Source organism: Castanea sativa, chromosome 1 (assembly GCF_040712315.1).
Source record: "Castanea sativa cultivar Marrone di Chiusa Pesio chromosome 1, ASM4071231v1".
Lineage (NCBI taxonomy): Eukaryota > Viridiplantae > Streptophyta > Magnoliopsida > Fagales > Fagaceae > Castanea > Castanea sativa.
Genome location: NC_134013.1, coordinates 85,230,238 through 85,247,683, shown reverse-complemented (window position 1 = coordinate 85,247,683; position 17,446 = coordinate 85,230,238). Strand labels below are relative to the sequence as shown.

General features: G+C 44.5%; 1 protein-coding gene across 1 annotated transcript; it reads left to right on the top strand.

Moving 5' to 3' along the window:
* Window positions 1–463: 463 nt before the first annotated feature.
* LOC142636096 (uncharacterized) lies at window positions 464–15,587 on the top strand. Its single transcript, XM_075810173.1, has 3 exons — window positions 464–1,454; window positions 12,468–14,399; window positions 15,114–15,587. Exons 1-3 carry the CDS (start codon window positions 464–466, stop codon window positions 15,467–15,469), a joined length of 3,279 nt encoding a protein of 1,092 aa, XP_075666288.1. The 3' UTR covers window positions 15,470–15,587.
* Window positions 15,588–17,446: the final 1,859 nt, after the last annotated feature.

Sequence of the window (17,446 nt, the reverse complement as noted above, 5' to 3'; positions counted from 1 at the left end):
ACAATATTTTTTTTAATTTATACATATTTTTATAACAGTTAAACATAAATATTAAAAATTTCTAACCAAACAGACTATAATAACATATTAATTTAAGCTTTTTAATCTATTCAATCTTAACTGGTAAAGTTTTTAATGATTGAATAAAAGATCTGGAGTTTAATTTATGTTTAGACCAAAAAATCAATTAATGTTTTAATTTATGATAAAAAGAATCATAAAAAATAGAATGATTGAAACTCTCCATATTAAAAAAAATTATTCAATCTCACTTCTTTTGCTCTTTTTAATTAATTATTATTGTTTGTATGTATATAAAAGCTAGTGTGTATACAGTCAAGCATATGAAGCGGTTCTCTTTAGAAAAGCTGAAAAATAATCAGAAGTAGACCACACAAAGGTCTATTCTATCTTAGTTCCAGAGTTCAAAGAGTATTCTGTGTCTCACTGGAGCAAACTCACGATGCCAATAGAGAGGCGATCCATTCACTTGCTCTTGGCTTTTCTGTTAGTGCATTCATGCATGCTTCAATTTTCCCAATCTGCCAGCAACTTTACCGATCAATCGGCTCTCATTGCCTTCAAATCCAAGATCAACAATGCTCACTCGGCTGGTAATTGGTCAACGGCAACAAACTTTTGTAACTGGATTGGAGTCACTTGCAGCCTACGAAGACAAAGAGTCACAGCCTTGAACCTCTCCAACCTTGGTCTCCAAGGCACCATTTCACCTCATGTTGGCAACCTCTCCTTCCTAGTCTCACTTGATCTTTCTAACAACAGCTTCTATGGTTTCCTGCCTCATGAGATTAGTCGTCTACACCGCTTGAAGGAACTTGTCTTGTCATACAACTTATTGGAAGGTAGTATCCCTCCAACTATACATAATTGCCACAAGCTTGAATATTTATCTCTTTCAAGAAACAAGTTAAATGGTAGCATACCTAAAGAGTTAGGCATGTTACCAATGCTTCGCTATTTAGACCTTGGTAGAAACCGTCTTATGGGTGCAATTCCATGGTCCTTGAGCAATGTTTCATCGTTAGAGCTCTTGAATTTGGAATCCAATCGCCTTACTGGTCCTTTTCCTCATGTCATCTTCAACATATCCTCTCTTATCAATATTATCATTCCCTCAAATTACATCTCAGGAACTCTTCCTATGGAACTCTGCACCCACTGTCCTAATCTTCAAGAACTCTCTCTTTCGGAAAACCAATTAGGTGGTCAGCTTCCCTCACAAATCCATTACTGTAGAGACCTTGTAGTAATGTCTCTGTCATACAATAAGTTTGTTGGAAGTATTACAAAAGGTATTGGGAGTTTAGAAAATCTTCAACTGCTCTATATTGGCGGTAACCATTTAAGTGGCAACATACCTCCTAGCCTAGGTAACCTTTCGAGGTTACAGGAGTTCTCTATTGAAGACAACAATATTAAAGGAAGCATTCCGAGTGATTCATGGCATTTTACTAATCTATATATGATGATGCCTAAAAGATCAACAGTAAGCTGCTAGTACTCTCCCGATTTGAAGCAACGCCTGCGAAGAAAAGAAAAGAGGTGATCGACAGAGAGCACCGGTGTGGTGCCGGCCAAAGACCCTCCGACGATCAAGTTAGAATTTTTTAAACAACCCTAAAGTGCCAGAGTTGAGGTAATTGTGCGTACCTTTGGGTCATGAGGGTCTTGGGGTATATATAGTGGTGTGTGGCCGAAATATGCGCCTTGGTGAAGAAGCACTTTCCTTTTTAAGAGAGTGATCCGCGGATCTTTGCCCATTGTATTGAGCCCTTTCCTTATAGGAATCTTCTTAACTAAGTCGAACGCGTAGCGCAAGAACTTTCCTTATATTCACATGAGCAGAGGTCAAGATATGCTAAAAATGAAAGCCGGGTTATTCCTTCACCTTCACTCGCCAAGGTCGTCGCCCCACGTGTAACTCCTATACCGTCGTCGCCTTACGTACGCCAACATGGTCCGTCGCCCAAGGACGTCGCCCAAAGACCTTACAACCAAGGTCGTCACCCCCGACTCGTCCACGTGATCCGTCGCCCAATGTTGCCGCGTAAGGGGCATGGCCATGAATGCTAAAGCAGGCGTCAATGACAAGAGGTTGACGACAGCGTATTGCCGCGCCTTCTTAACGTGCATTCCGCATGTAACAAGTGAACTTCCGTCGCCTTATTAATGTGCCGTCACCTTGTAATAACGTCACTATCACCCACTCTCCATTATCCCGCGCCCATGGGCGACGGGTCATGGAGTTGGTGTTTCGGGGAAATGGTGTTTGCATGGTGATTTGTGCCATGTTCATTAAATGGTGGGACACATGTCATAAGTGCATTGGCTCCGCGTCCGGACGAGTGTGTCGCTCGTCTTTCGCGCCTCCTCTCTCCTATATATATCTCACTATTTACCTTTTTTCCACTTTTTCGCCTTGTTCATCTTGAGAGAAAAATTCGTCACCGCCAGCTTTACCACACCGTCGATCGTGCAACCGTCACCTTCTTGAGACCGTCCTCCTATACGTAAGTTTTCTTTACTTTACCTTTTACTTTTTCTAGTGACGCCCTTTTAGTGAAGTCGTCTCGCCTAGGATCTTAGAAAACCCGTCGTTTGTAGGTAGTCGATGTCTAGGGAGACGCCGAGTGATCCATCGTCAATCCGCGACGGAGCGGGTTATGACGAAGTTTTTCCATCGTGTCGTGAGCCCGCGGAGGGCCTATCCTCGGTCGTCGAAAGAGACTCGTCAACTCCTTCGACGGTGAAGTAGAGAGTTCTAGAGGAAGTGAGGTGTACGGTGATGAAGAAGGGTAGCCGACGAAGCCCGGGGTTCGTGGAAGGGAAAGTTGCGGTTGACGGGGGTGAGAGTGACGGTGACGAGGAAGCCCTCGCAAGCACCTCGGGATCCTCCGGTGATGACCGTCCCTTCATCTTACCCTCCGAGTGGTCCGTCAACAATTTTCTCGACGATGCCTGAGAATGTTTTCAAAACTTTGCGGTCCCGTTACCAAATACCCGACGGCATTCCCATCCGTCTGCCTGAGGAGGGTGAGAGGTGCTACTCAGGACGAACCGCGGACGTTGGCATGTATGATGCCATGTTCGCGGCAGGACTGAGATTGCCGCCGACGGCATTACACCGTCGACCGGCTAACTTTCTAGGGATTTTTCGTCGATTGCCCCCAATGCTTGGCGAACCTTCATTGGTGCCGAGGTCTTGTGGGGTAGTCTAAGTGGTGGGAACCGTCACCGACCTTGGACGAGTTCTTTTGGTGTTATCGTCCTCGCACATTTCCTCGTCCAAAGGAGTGTACCATTTTGCAGCCGAGGGATAAGGAGTTGAAGTTAGTGTCGATATGCCCGACTCCAATAGGAAGTGGAAGGGAAGATACTTCTTTGTAGAAGGGACAAATTGGGTATGTCGTCAAGAGGAATGGGAATCAATGCCCAATGGTTTTGATAACACATGGGCTTACGTTAGAGATTCAAAGTTAATCCCGTCGACTCTTCTTGCCTCGTCTACTCTTTTGCTATCCTAACCCGTCACTTTTCATTGCGGCTACGAATACCCGTCCACGTATTACCGAGGAGCAGAGGATTTCATTCGTCGAGTGACGGCCATTCCATTGGACGAGAGGAAGTGTCGGGATCTAATCACGTTAGATACTCTTCACTTGTATTGTGGAGGTCCCGAACCGACGGAGGAAGCTTGCAAATTGAACGCTTATTCACGTCGTCCGTAAGTGCCTTTTACCTTCTTGCCTTTATCCCGACGTTGTCTCTTTCTAACCCTTATTCTTCGCAAAATGGAGCCGCCTAAACAACGGATTCGGAGGCTGGCTGCGCCCAAGAAGAGACAAGCAGGAGAAGGTTGGGGACGAGTCAACCCCACCGTCACCCCCACAGTCTGCCGGGGAAGGTCGCGGCCAAGAGGAAGCCCTCGACGGTAGAGAAGCCCGTCGTGGAAGAAAGCCGCCCCCAACCCCCGGGGACAAGTCTTCACGAAGGCCGTCGCCTCCTGTGCCCGTTCATGGGGCCGGTAAGGGGCCTATGACCTCCGTCGTGCCCCGTCTCCTGTGGGTCTCGCTCGTCGCCTCGACCCACAAAGATTACGCTCTAGAGGTGACGGAGTCCATTTTGAAGGACGAGGAAATGGACCTTTCGTGCCGAGCGTACCATTGACGAGATAAAGGCGGCCAGCCTTTTGACCTCACCAGGGTGAGTCTCGCTTTCTATTTTGATGCCCGTCCAACTTTTTATGCCCCGACGTTGTCCCTCGCCCTTTTTTTCTTTCAGGCTATGGTTCGCATGAAGGCACTGCTGCTGTGTGCTCGCCAAGGAAGCGGGTGATCACCCGTCCGAACGAGCGCGTCGGGTACCTAGCCGACGGCCGCGCCAGCTTCAAGGAGGCGAACAAAATTCGGGGCACGGAGCCGAGGGACTATAAGGAAAGCCGACGGAGGAGACCCGTAGACGGGAGATGGAAACGGAGGCCAAGGTGACGGCGGAGAAGGAGTTGAAATCCATCCTAGTCCGGTGGAGACGGCTAGGAACGACGCCGTGACGGAGTTCAAAGATTCGTCGGCCTTTATAGACGCCGCGCCGCCTACTACGGTGATGGGTTTGAGGACCGCTTGAAGCAAGTAAAATCCGTCTATCCGGACTTGGATCCGTCAAGGATTTCAATGGATGAGTCCATCCCGTCAACCCCCGCAGCGACGTCGTCCATGAAGATGCCGACGATAATAATCGTAGAGACAACAATGGCCGTTCTTGTCACCAGCTGCGGATCACTCCGTCACCCTGACTCCTAATCCTCACAATGGCGACCCAAATGCCGTCAGCCCTTCTCTCTCTTGTGCCCAGCCTCTCAATGTTGAAGATGATGGACAACACTGACGCCCTCTCATGAGATAGAAGCCCCTTTTTTTTTTTTTTTTTATATTTTTTGAAGAACTGTAGACGAAATTGTAGTACTTGGCGCCCATTTTTCTGGGCTTTTGTAAAGACATTGCCTATTTTAATTTTAATGCCATTTTATGCTTCAAGCATGTGTGTTTTTTTTATTAAGTCAAAATTGTCCGTGATGAACTCGTCAGCTTAAGGGTGACGGTATTTTTCTCCAATCCAATTTTTTGAATTGATGACGGCGTCAGCTTCTTTTTCATAAAAACAGGGTCGTTTTTATCATTCCGTCACTTACATGGGGAGTTTCCTAACGGCGTCAGCTAACTTTGAACATAACACCGTTATTATGAACTCAACGCCGTCACTTTGAACATAACGCCGTCATTTCGAACATGATACCGTCACCTTGTTGCATCATGGCAAGGTGACGAGCTCAAGAGGGAACACATCAAAACATTTTATTGCCCTTGTACATCTTATGCGCTTGGTGGTAAGGCCTCATAGCAATGAGGTCGTCCACCTTGTTGTCTTTAGATTGGGATCGTCCACTTCAGGATTTTAGGTGTAAGATTGTCCACTTTGTGGACTTATAAAGGTGTCGTCCACTTTGTGGACTTGGATGTAGGTCGTCTACTTTGTGGACTTATAAGCATGTTGTCCACTTTGTGGACTTAGATGTGGGTCGTCCACTTTGTGGACTTATAAGCATGTCGTCCACTTTGTGGATTTAGATGTAGGCCGTCCACTTTGTGGACTTAGATGTAGGTCGTCCACTTTGTGGACTTATAAGCATGTCGTCCACTTTGTGGACTTAGATGTAGGTCGTCCACTTTGTGGACTTATAAGCATGTCGTCCACTTTGTGGACTTAGATGTAGGCCGTCCACTTTGTGGACTTAGATGTAGGCCGTCCACTTTGTGGACTTAGATGTGGGTCGTCCACTTTGTGGACTTATAAGCATGTCGTCCACTTTGTGGATTTAGATGTAGGTCGTCCACTTTGTGGACTTATAAGCATGTCGTCCACTTTGTGGACTTAGATGTAGGCCGTCCACTTTGTGGACTTAGATGTAGGCCGTCCACTTTGTGGACTTAGATGTGGGTCGTCCACTTTGTGGACTTATAAGCATGTCGTCCACTTTGTGGATTTAGATGTAGGCCGTCCACTTTGTGGACTTAGATGTAGGTCGTCCACTTTGTGGACTTATAAGCATGTCGTCCACTTTGTGGACTTAGATGTAGGCCGTCCACTTTGTGGATTTAGATGTAGAGGACCTGTTGTTTTCTTCAAGACAAAAAAAAAAATTCACTAGTCGTTTCTGAATGAACCTCCTCTTATTATGATGAATGCATAAGTAAAATTTTGTTCAAAAATAGGAAAGATAAGTTTTCAGCCCTTTGGGCTTAAAATATACTGTAGACAAGAATAAGCTAAGACAAATAATTAAGGATCGTAAACTGGTTAGGAGGAGTAACGTTCTGCTTGCTATCTTCTATTGGTAGTACTTTCTGAGGTGCTCGGCGTTCCATGGGTGTCGCAGTTTCTGCCCGTCAAGAGTCTCTAGGTGATAGGTGCCCTTTCTTCGCCATGATACGATCTTGTAGGGTCCTTCCCGCCCGGGCCAAGCTTTCCTTGTGTGGGATCTCTCGGCCGCGCCCATTACTTTCCTTAAAACAAGATCTCCGACTTTGAAGTCTCGTGCTTGACTCGGGAGTTGTAGTGCTTGCTTACGAGGTCCCGGTATCGTGCGAGTCTTCGTCGCTCCCACCGCTCTTACTTCGTCAATTAGATCCAAATTGTAAACGAAGCTCTCGATCATTTCTTCCCCTCGTCGTGATTGGCCACCCTATAACTTGTGAGTCCTATCTCGGGCCGGAATGACCGCTTCATTTCCGTATGTCACCCGGAAAGGGGTTTCTCCCGTAGGGGTTCGTACCGTCGGTTCCCCGTATGCCCATAACACGCCGGGTAGCATCTCGTGCCATACGCCCTTTGCCCCCTCGAGCCGAGTCTTGATGATTCGAAGCAAGGATCGGTTGGTGACTTCTACTTGTCCGTTTGCCCGAGGATGGGCCGGGGAGGAATAATGGTTCTTGATTCCTAACTCCGACCGTAAGGCTCGGAAGGAGTCGTTGTCAAATTGTTTGCCGTTGTCCGAGATTAAGACTCTTGGAATCCCATACCCGCAAACAATGTTTCTCCATGCAAAACCCCTTATGTTCTTTTCGCAATCGTGGCTAGGGCTTCGCCTTCAACCCATTTGGTGAAGTAATCGATGCCGACGACGAGGAACTTCACCGCCTTGCCGCCATCGGGAATGGTCCCATGATGTCCAACCCCCATCGGGCGAATGGCCATGGGGCGCATGGGGGTCAATTCTTCCGCCGGTTGCCGAATGATGTTGCCGAACCTTGACACTTGTCGCAACCTCTCACATAAACTCGGGCGTCATTTTGCATTGTTGGCCAATAGTACCCGGCCCGGATCAGCTTTTGTACCAACGACCGTGATCCGGAGTGGTTGCCGTATATCCCCTCGTGTACTTCTCTCATCACATAGTCTGCTTTCCTCGGGGCCTACGCACCTCGTATATGGTCGAGAAAAGCCCCTTTTGTAGAGAACGTCCTTTATCAAGACAAACCGTGCGTACCGGACCTTCAACTTCCCCGGCGGCCTCCTTTTCATCGTGCAACGTGCCATCTTTTAGGTAGGAGATCATGGGCGTGGTCCAATTGTTTTCGGAACCAATTTCCGTACGCGTACAACGTCAATTAATGGTGAGGACCGAATGAAAGAAAGTACCTTGTCGACGGGGGTCATAGTTTCCGCATGCGGCTTTGGAAAGTCGGTCGGCATGTTCGTTTTCTCCTCTTGGAATTTGGACTATTTTGACTTGCAGTCCGTCCACCCTCTTTTTGCTTGCTCCCGCATTCTTCATTCTTTCACCCTTGCACTCGTACTCGCCATTTACTCCGGCTTCGTGACGACTTGGGAATCGCAATGAACAACCACATTCGTGGCCCCTACAACTTGAGCAAGGTCTAGACTCGCTATCGTGGCTTCATACTCAGCCTTCATTGTTAGTTGTAGGAAAGTCGAGGCGAATCATGAATTTTAGCTCGTCGCCTTCCGGAGAGTTAAGCACGACCCCTACCCCGCCACCTCTTCTTGTTGGATGATCCGTCGCGGAAAATGCCCCATCGGGGAGTCTTTTCCTCTTCGCCTTCCGCGTTGGTGAACTCGCAATGAAGTCCGCCCACCGCTTGTCCCTTGATGGCGACGCGGGGCGATATTGTATATCAAATTCACTTAGCTCTACTCGACCACGTGGCCATCCGTCCGGCAGCCGGCGGGCTGCCCATTGCCCGCCGCAAAGGCTTGTCGGGCCAGGACGACTATCGTATGGGCCCGAAAATATGGCTTCGAGCTTACGGGCCGCCGTAACCAAAGCGAAGGCAAGTTTCTCCATGGGGATATCTCTCTTCCGCGCCGTGCAATGCCTTGCTCGCATAGTACACGGGTCGCCGGACCTTATCGTCTTCTCTAATTAGGGCCGCACCGACGGCCGCCGGGGAAACGGCCGAGATAGAGGAACAGCTTCTTCTCCCGGTTGCGAGGGACTTAGCAATGGTGGGGAAGAGAGGTAGGCCTTTAAATCTTCGAATGCTTGTTGACACTCGGCAGTCCATTCAAAGGACTTTTTTCAATGTTCGGAAAAAGGGGAGACATCCGTGCCGCAGCCTTCGACACAAACCCGCCGAGCGCGGCGACCCTACCATTGAGGCTTTGTACTTCCTTGATATTTTTAGAGGGGCCATCCCCATAATGGCCCGAATCTTGTCCGGGTTGGCTCCTCGATCCCTCTTTTGGGATACCATGTATCCCAAGAACTTTCCCCGCCGTCACTCCAAAGGCACACTTGCTTGGGTTGAGCTTCATGTCGTAGGAGCGAAGAGTATCGAATGTTTCCTCGAGATCCTCTAGATGAGCTTCTTCTTCTTGGCTTTTGACTAGCATGTCGTCGACATACACTCCGGACGTTCCTTCCAATCTGCCGTGCAAACATCTTGTTCATGAGCCTTTGATAGGTAGCGCCGGCGTTTTTACAGCCGGGCGGGCATGACCTTGTAGCAAAAAAGGCTCTTGTTACGAATGAAGTCTTCTCTTGATCGGCCTCATCCATTCGGATCCGGTTATACCCGAGAACGCATCCATGAAGCTTAGCAACCGATGCTTGGCCGTAGAATCCACCAGGACGTCGACCCGCGGGAGGGGGTAGCTATCTTTGGGGCATGCTTTGTTCAAGTCTGTGAAGTCAACGCACATCCTCCATTTCCCATTGTTCTTTTTGACCATTACGACGTTCGCCAACCAATCGGGGTAATACACTTCCCTGATAAATCCGGCTTCTTGCAGTTTGCGGACTTCTTCCGCTATTGCTTGGTCTCTTTCTTGGGCAAAGGTCCTTTTCTTCTGTCGGACGGGCGGAAAAGATGGTGATACATTCAACCTGTGCACCATGACCGATGGGTCGATTCCCGGCATGTCTTCGTGGCTCCATGCAAACACATCTTTGTTTTCTTTCAAGAAAGTTGCGAGCTTCTGGCGTACCGCCGGGTCGGCCAGGGTTCCGACCTTTGTTGTTCGCTCCGGGTAGGCTTCGTCGAGATGTACGTCTTCGAGCCTCTCGACGGGCTCTGTCGCCACCCGACGTTCTTCTATGTTCATGGCTTGAATGTGATTGTCCATCTCCATCATGGCCACGTAACATTCCCGTGCGGATTCCTGATCTCCTCTCAATTCTCCAATTCCATGATCAGTAGGGAATTTTATCATCAAATGGTATGTCGAGGTTACGGCTTTCCATGAGTTAAGGGTTGGACGTCCTATGATTGCATTGTAGGCCGACGAGCAATCGACTACCAGGAATGTTATGTTCCGGGTGACCCGTCGTGGGTAGTCTCCAACGGTTACCGCTAAAGTGACAAAGCAAGTTGGATGTACTCGCCCTCCAAAGCCAATGAGTGGGGCATTAACCGGAATTAGTCGCTCCCTTTCAATTCGCATCCGCTCGAAAAGCAAGGATAGTAAAGGATGTCCGCCGAACTACCGTTGTCTACGAGAACTCGGTGTATGTTGTAGTCTCCTGCTCGTATGGTGACGACCAAAGCGTCGTCGTGGGGATGGTGAAGGCGCCGGGCGTCTACCTCCGAGAATTCAATGGGGGGATTTCCAATCCGTGACCTTCCAAGCGCAGACTTGCCGACCGGACGTTCGGGATCGTTCGATGTATGCCTTTCGGGCTTTCTTGGAAGATCCGGCCCTCGCGTGCCTCCTACAATCATCCTTATGTCTCTTATTGGTTGCCCGGGGCGATCATTATCTTGCCGAGGGCTTGATTTTGTGGCGGGTTCGCCCTCTCTTTGGTGACGAACCTTTGTAACCTCCCTCGCCTAATGAGGGCTTCTATTTGCTGTTTCGTGTCGTAGCAATCGGCGGTGTCATGGCCGTGGTCTTGATGAAATCGGCGCATTTATCCCTTGGTCTCCCCGTTGGGATCTCCTTCGCTTTCGGGGAAGGCCAAGTTTTCCTCGTCTTTAATCCGCATCAATACCCGGTCGATGGGCGTATTCGGGGGGAGTGAAGTTCGTGTACCTTCCCGTAGGCGGCTTAGGTCGTCGATCATCTCGTCCCTCTCTCGGTTCTCCCTCTTTGTCCATTATCGGGTTTCGTATCTTCCCGTCTCTCCCTTTTTCTCGGGTTTGTAGTCGTCCCCGGCCAGCAAGGCATCCTCCGCGTTCATATACTTCGTCGCCCCGTAGTATACATCGGACATAGTCTTCGGGTCGTTCTTGCATAGAGAGAACAAGAACTTACCCTCTTGTAACCCGTTCATGAACGCCGCCACAAGTGTCTTGTCGTCCGCCTCGTCTATCGAGAGGGATTCCTTGTTAAAGCGGGCTATATAAGACCTTAATGTCTCACCTTCTCGTTGTTTAATTCCCAAGATACATGCAATAGACCTCTTGCGCTTCGGACTTCCAATGAAGTGCGATACAACCGTGCACCTAATTCCTTAAAAGTGCCGATGGAATTAGGCGTCAACTCCGCTCGTACCAATCCCTCGCAGCCCTTTCAAGGTGGTGAGGAAAGCCCCGCACATGATTTCGTCCGGTACACCCCGAAGGTGCATTAGTGTTCCGAAAGACTCCGGTGGTCCAGCCGGGTCCTTGGATCCGTCATAGTTTTCCATACGGGGCATTTTAAACTTTGAAGGACGGGGTATGAGTTCACCAACGCCGTGAATGGTGAATCCGTTCTATGGACTAGGTCGTCCGTATTGCTGGATACCCGCCCCTTAAGGGCGTTCATCATTGCATCCATGCGCTCCCTCATCTCCTGCATCTCGGCTGTGACATGAGGTGGCAGGGAGTCCGAGGCGGATGGCGGGTTTGTCTCCGGACGCTCCAGCCTTGTCGGTGCAAGATTACCTTCAGGCTCGACGGCATTCCTCTCCGGCTCGCTACTTCCCCGTCCTCCCCCGGCGCACTTTGGTGCGCCGTCATCCGCCGTAGTTGCTCTTCTAAGTCGTGGTTCCGTTTAGTAAGGCGCTCGACGGCGGCAGCGCCGTCCGAACTTGCCTTTCTAGCGCCGTAGCATGCGGTTCATCGCCTTGGTTGTTGACTCCGTTGCCATCGATCGAGTGAGTACCATACAACTTTTTGTCTCGTGAATAGAGCAAGGCTAAATGCTTGTCGAGTTCCCACGTACGGCGCCAACCGATGATGCCTAAAAGATCAACCGCAAGCCGCTAGTACTCTCCCGATTTGAAGCAACGCCCGCGAAGAAAAGAAAAGAGGTGATCGACGCAGCACCGGTGTGGTGCCGGCCAAAGACCCTCCGACGATCAAGTTAGAATTTTTTAAACAACCCTAGAGTGCGTCGCAGTTGAGGTAATTGTGCGTACCTTGGGTCATGAGGGTCTTGGGGTATATATAGTGGTGTGTGGCCGAAATATGCGCCTTGGTGAAGAAGCACTTTCCTTTTTAAGAGAGTGATCCGCGGATCTTTGCCCATTGTATCGAGCCCTTTCCTTATAGGAATCTTCTTAACTAAGTCGAACGCGTAGCGCAAGAACTTTCCTTATATTCACATGAGCGCAGGTCAAGATAGGCTAAAAATGAAAGCCGGGTTATTCCTTCACTTCACCTCGCCAAGGTCGTCGCCCACGTGTAACTCCTATACCGTCGTCGCCTTACGTACGCCAACATGGTCCGTCAGCCAAGGACGTCAGCCAAAGACCTTACAGCCAAGGTCGTCACCCCTGACTCGTCCACGTGATCCGTCAGCTTAATGTTGCTGCGTAAGGGGCATGGCCATGAATGCTAAAGAGGCGTCAATGACAGTAGTTGACGGATAGCGTATTGCCGTCAGCTTCTTAACGTGCATTCAGTATGTAACAAGTGAACTTCCGTCAGCTTATTAATGTGCCGTCACCTTGTAATAACGTCACTATCAATATATATTGAATTTTGAATTCAATGACCTCACAGGGACAGTACCCAACAACATTTTAAATATTTCCTCTATACAAGAGATCTCCTTAGTAAAAAATTCTTTGTACGGAAATCTTCCATTAGATACTGGGCTTTCTTGTCCTAATCTTGAAACTCTGTATTTGGGTGGCAACAAACTTAGTGGTCATATCCAATCGGATATTTCAAATTGTTCCAATCTCGCCCAAGTAGATTTTGGGAGGAACTCACTCTCTGGACCAATACCCAAAAGTCTTGGAAACTTGAAATACCTTCGAAGTCTTGTTCTGTATGACAATCAGCTAACTGCGGAGCCTGGAGAGCAAGAGATGACTTTTCTTTCATCTTTATCTAATTGCATATTTTTGGAAGAGCTGGTTATATCGTTCAATTCCTTCAATACTACTATTCCAGATTACATCGGAAACTTATCCATTTCACTTAAAACCTTCATTGCAAGTTATAACCAAATAAAGGGTCAAATTCCAATGAAAATTGGTTCCTTGAAAAACTTGACCTCTCTTGATTTGAGCTATAACAATTTGACTGGAAACATACCATCAACATTAGGAGGAGTTGAAGGGTTGCAGAGTTTGAATCTTAGAGTCAACAATATTGGAGGAAACATTCCAAAAGAACTTTGTCAGCTAAGGAATTTGGGACTGTTACTTCTCTCACATAACAAAATCTCTGGATCCATCCCAAATTGCATTGGAAACCTCAATCTTTTGCAGAGATTAAACTTGAGTCACAACGAACTGACATCATCAATCCCACTGAAAGTATGGAGCCTTGAAAATCTGGTGTTCTTGGATTTATCATCGAATTACTTCAATGGATCTTTGTCTCCAAACATGAGAGTACTAAATGCTATTATATTCATAGACTTGTCTTGTAACCAAATTACTGGAAATATTCCAAGTATCATTGGTTTTTTTCAAATCCTAAGTGGTCTTAATTTGTCAAAGAACTCATTTCAAGGAGATATTCCAAAATCTTTCGGATCCTTGAAAGGATTGGATCAGTTGGACCTCTCGAACAACAATCTTTCCGGTGCAATTCCTAAGTCTCTTGAGGCACTTCCATATCTCAGGTATTTGAATTTGTCCTTCAACAAGCTATCAGGAGAGATTCCATCTAGTGGAGTTTTTATAAACTTCACGGCAGAATCATTTTTAGGTAATGAACTTCTTTGTGGGAATCCAATTTTTAGAGTTCCACCTTGTACAAGTCAAATTTCTTCTCAACGATCAAGGGTGAAGCAAATTTTGCTTAGATATATTATTCCTGCCATTGCCTCAATTATAATCTTTACAGCACTGGTTACTATGCTAAGAAGACACCCAAAATGTAAAATCCAGATTCCAAGTTTTATTAACACATTGCATGCAGTGGATTATAGAATGATATCATATCATGAGCTTTGTCGTGGGACAAACAACTTCTGTGAAAGCAACTTGCTTGGAATTGGAGGTTTTGGCTCGGTTTACAAAGGGGTACTATTTGATGGGACCATTGTTGCTATCAAAGTTCTAAACTTGCAATTGGAGGGTGCTTTAAGAAGTTTTGATGTTGAATGCAAAGTGTTAAGGGCAATCCGACATAGGAATCTAGTTAAAGTCATTAGTACATGCTCCAACCCCGAGTTTAGAGCTTTAGTGCTACAATACATGTCAAATGGTAGTCTCGAAAAGTGGTTATACTCTCACAACTATTGCTTGAATCTTGTTCAAAGAGTAAGCATTATGGTTGATGTTGCATTAGCGTTGGATTATCTCCACAATGGTCAATCAGAATCCATGGTGCATTGTGATTTGAAGCCTAGCAATATCCTATTGGATGAGGACATGGTTGCGCATGTTGGTGACTTTGGCATTGCAAAGATTTTAGTTGAAAACAAGGACGCCACCAATACCAAAACCATCGGAACAATTGGCTACATTGCACCAGGTATGCATGTATTAGGCTAATTTAACATTAATAGTGGTTAATTTTAGGAATAACCATGAGTGTGGTAGTTTTCATCAGCTCAGTAATGTAGTTGCATTAGATTCTTATGAATATTCCCTTAAATTATTTGTTTTATGCATTTTACTCACAAGTTAAATACAAATTATTTTTGTTGAGAGAACATATACAAATTAATTTAATAGTACTTTAATATTGGACTCGCTAATGCAACCATGGTATTGACATGGCTTGCCTTATGCTCACTTATAGCCCATTTTATAGCCATTTCACTATTCAAGGTAATGATCCTATTTGATAAGTTATCCTAAAATTGACTAGAAAAGTTCAGCAATGGCGCTCAATTTGGGAGTTGATAGTTGAAAATAATTACAAAACTATTCCATCAGTATTAGGGACAGCCTTTTTTTGACAAATTGTCAACATTGCTTTTATATAGAACCCACATTAATACCAATTTTATTATTTGCAAATCACAATGGCATACTTGATAAATAAATAAATAAAAGAACCAAGTATAAATATATACATCAATTGATGGATCATGGATAGTTACAGTAAACAATTTTTATTATTTTTAATGTATGAATGTGTATATATGTGTCAGAGTATTAAGGTTATATTTGTAAATTAATTTTGGAAACATATATGAGGGTCATTAACTTAAAATTTTCTTGACAAATGTGAGCATGATAGAGTATGGTTCTGAAGGGAGAGTATCCACCAAAGGTGACATTTATAGTTATGGGATAATCTTGTTAGAGATGGTCACAAGAAAGAAACCTACCGATGAAATATTTGTTGGAGAACTAGGTATGAGGCAATGGATTGCATCACTTTGTGACCGAATGGAAGTTGTGGACGATGGTTTGCTTAGGATAGAAGACGGAAGAGATGTAACTGCCTTGCAGACTATTCTTTCATCTATCTTGGAACTAGGCTTGAGGTGTTCGGAAGAATTACCAAATGGAAGACTTGACATCAAGGATGTGGTGGCCAAGGTTAACAAAATCAAATTGACACTACTTGGAAACAGAAATAGGGGTGTCTGATATTTATGTTATTGCTCAAATTTCGTATGTGTGCACTTGAAGAGACCTTGTTAAAGCTTGTGTTCCTTATTTTATTTTATTTTTTCAGGCCAAAATTTAGTTTTTTTTTTTTTTTTTTTTTTTTTTTTTTTTTTTTTTTTTTTTAATTTGGTTTGTAGCGATACTATAGGAACTTCAATGGTATCTTTTTGTAATTTTGGAATATGTATTTTTATTTAGACTGATTTTAGTAGATTCAAATAAAATACTTATCTGGGAATTTCTCAAAATTTTAATGGGTTCTTAGTTTCTTTTCCCTTGATTCGTCAAGATTTCATTGAGGTAAAACAATATCTTGCTTTACTATATTTTCATTCTGCGTTATAAAACCCCAAATTAACCCGCCAAAAAATCCTAATTTTCAGATAGGGAAACTCCCAAATCCACGAGTTAGGGCTCCCCAAATTTGATCTCTACTAGCTTCTTCCTCAGCATAAGCAACCAACTTGCTTATGCATACAGTCGTGAGATTAGTCCTCATGCATTGTAATTTTTTCTTGAATTTCACTGCTCTTTTGAATGTTCAGTTGTACTTAATTGAGAGGATATAACATTCTGGGAAAGTAAATATGTATTTGATTTTAGTTTACAAATTCTCATTCTGACAGAGCTTTAAAATACCTTGAAGCTAACTCCCTTGTAAAAAAAAAAAAACACTTAATTCCACGACTTTGGATTCAAATCATACTACTTGAATTAGTCAAGCTCTGAGATTCCATTTCCATGTATATAATATATATGCTACCTTTAATTCTTCCGTGTGATCATCTCACTTTCATAATTACTTGGCCATCTTTTTTCGTGATCATGATAGGGTATTGAATTCCAACTTCCAAGTGAGATTGTCAATCAATTTACAGTCCAAAGGGCACTTACTTAAGTGCGTTTGTAAATTTACCAATTAAAAATAGAAAAATGGATTCTAATTGAGATGAGCCTAACTTCAGCGAGAAAAAAAAAAAATCTTACAACCATTATAATTTATCCCATGTCATGTTCCATAGATTTCTCATGTTTATCCCTCTGTTTTCTTCGCCTACATTGACGGGGACTAGAATTTTGGGACATGCCGCTTCTGGTAAAGTGGAAAAAATTTATATTATGTTCACACATAGGGTCGAATGATACAAATTTAAGGTTATTGGAGCAGTTACCGTTGTTGTACATCTGATTTAATGGGGGGCAAAACTAAGGAACTAAGTATCAAATTGGATCAAAAGTCAGACAATGAAAAATGATCAAGGGATGACACCATTTTTTTTTATCCTTTTAATTTTCATTAGAAGTTATTTTTTGCTGTATTTATCCATTTTATTAGTAAAGGCACATGTGTCAAATAGTTTTTTTTTTCGTTTTCTTTTGCATTCATTTTGTAATTTTATAACTGTGAACAATAGAATTTCAACTAAAATAATGTAATTATTTACTTTATCTTATAGGAATTGGTTTGTCCATGAAAGACATGGAAATAAGAGAGTCAAGTAGGGGGAGATTCCCGTGAAAAACAAGTTTATTAGTCAATTTTTATTGTTTGAGTCTCTATGAATATTATTTGCTTCAATTTTTATTTACTTACAAATTTTTTAGTGTCAAATGTCCATCCTAAATTGCTAATTTTTCACCATTGGAAATTCTTAGATTGGCAAGTTTCTAAAATTTATGACATTAGAAGAGATGAATAAATAAAAAATTATGACACTTAACTCAAAAAAAAAAAAAAAAGAGCCTCATATATATATATATCAACATATTTTTGCTTCAATTTTTATTTACTTATAAATTTTTTAGTCTCAAATGTCCATCCTAAATTGCTAATTTTTCACCATTGGAAATTCTTTGATTGGCGAGTTTCTAAAATTTATGACATTAGAAAAGATGAATAAATAAAAAATTATGACACAACTCAAAAATAAAAAAAATTATGACACTAAACTCAAA

What these genes read in the sequence shown, in the direction of transcription:
- LOC142636096 (XM_075810173.1), top strand. Translation starts at nt 464, where the DNA reads ATGCCAATAGAGAGGCGATCCATTCACTTGCTCTTGGCTTTTCTGTTA. An exon ending in TATTAAAGGAAGCATTCCGA is followed by an intron (nt 1,455 to 12,467) that starts GTGATTCATGGC and finishes ATGACCTCACAG; the next exon opens with GGACAGTACCCAACAACATT. An exon ending in AATTGGCTACATTGCACCAG is followed by an intron (nt 14,400 to 15,113) that starts GTATGCATGTAT and finishes TGAGCATGATAG; the next exon opens with AGTATGGTTCTGAAGGGAGA.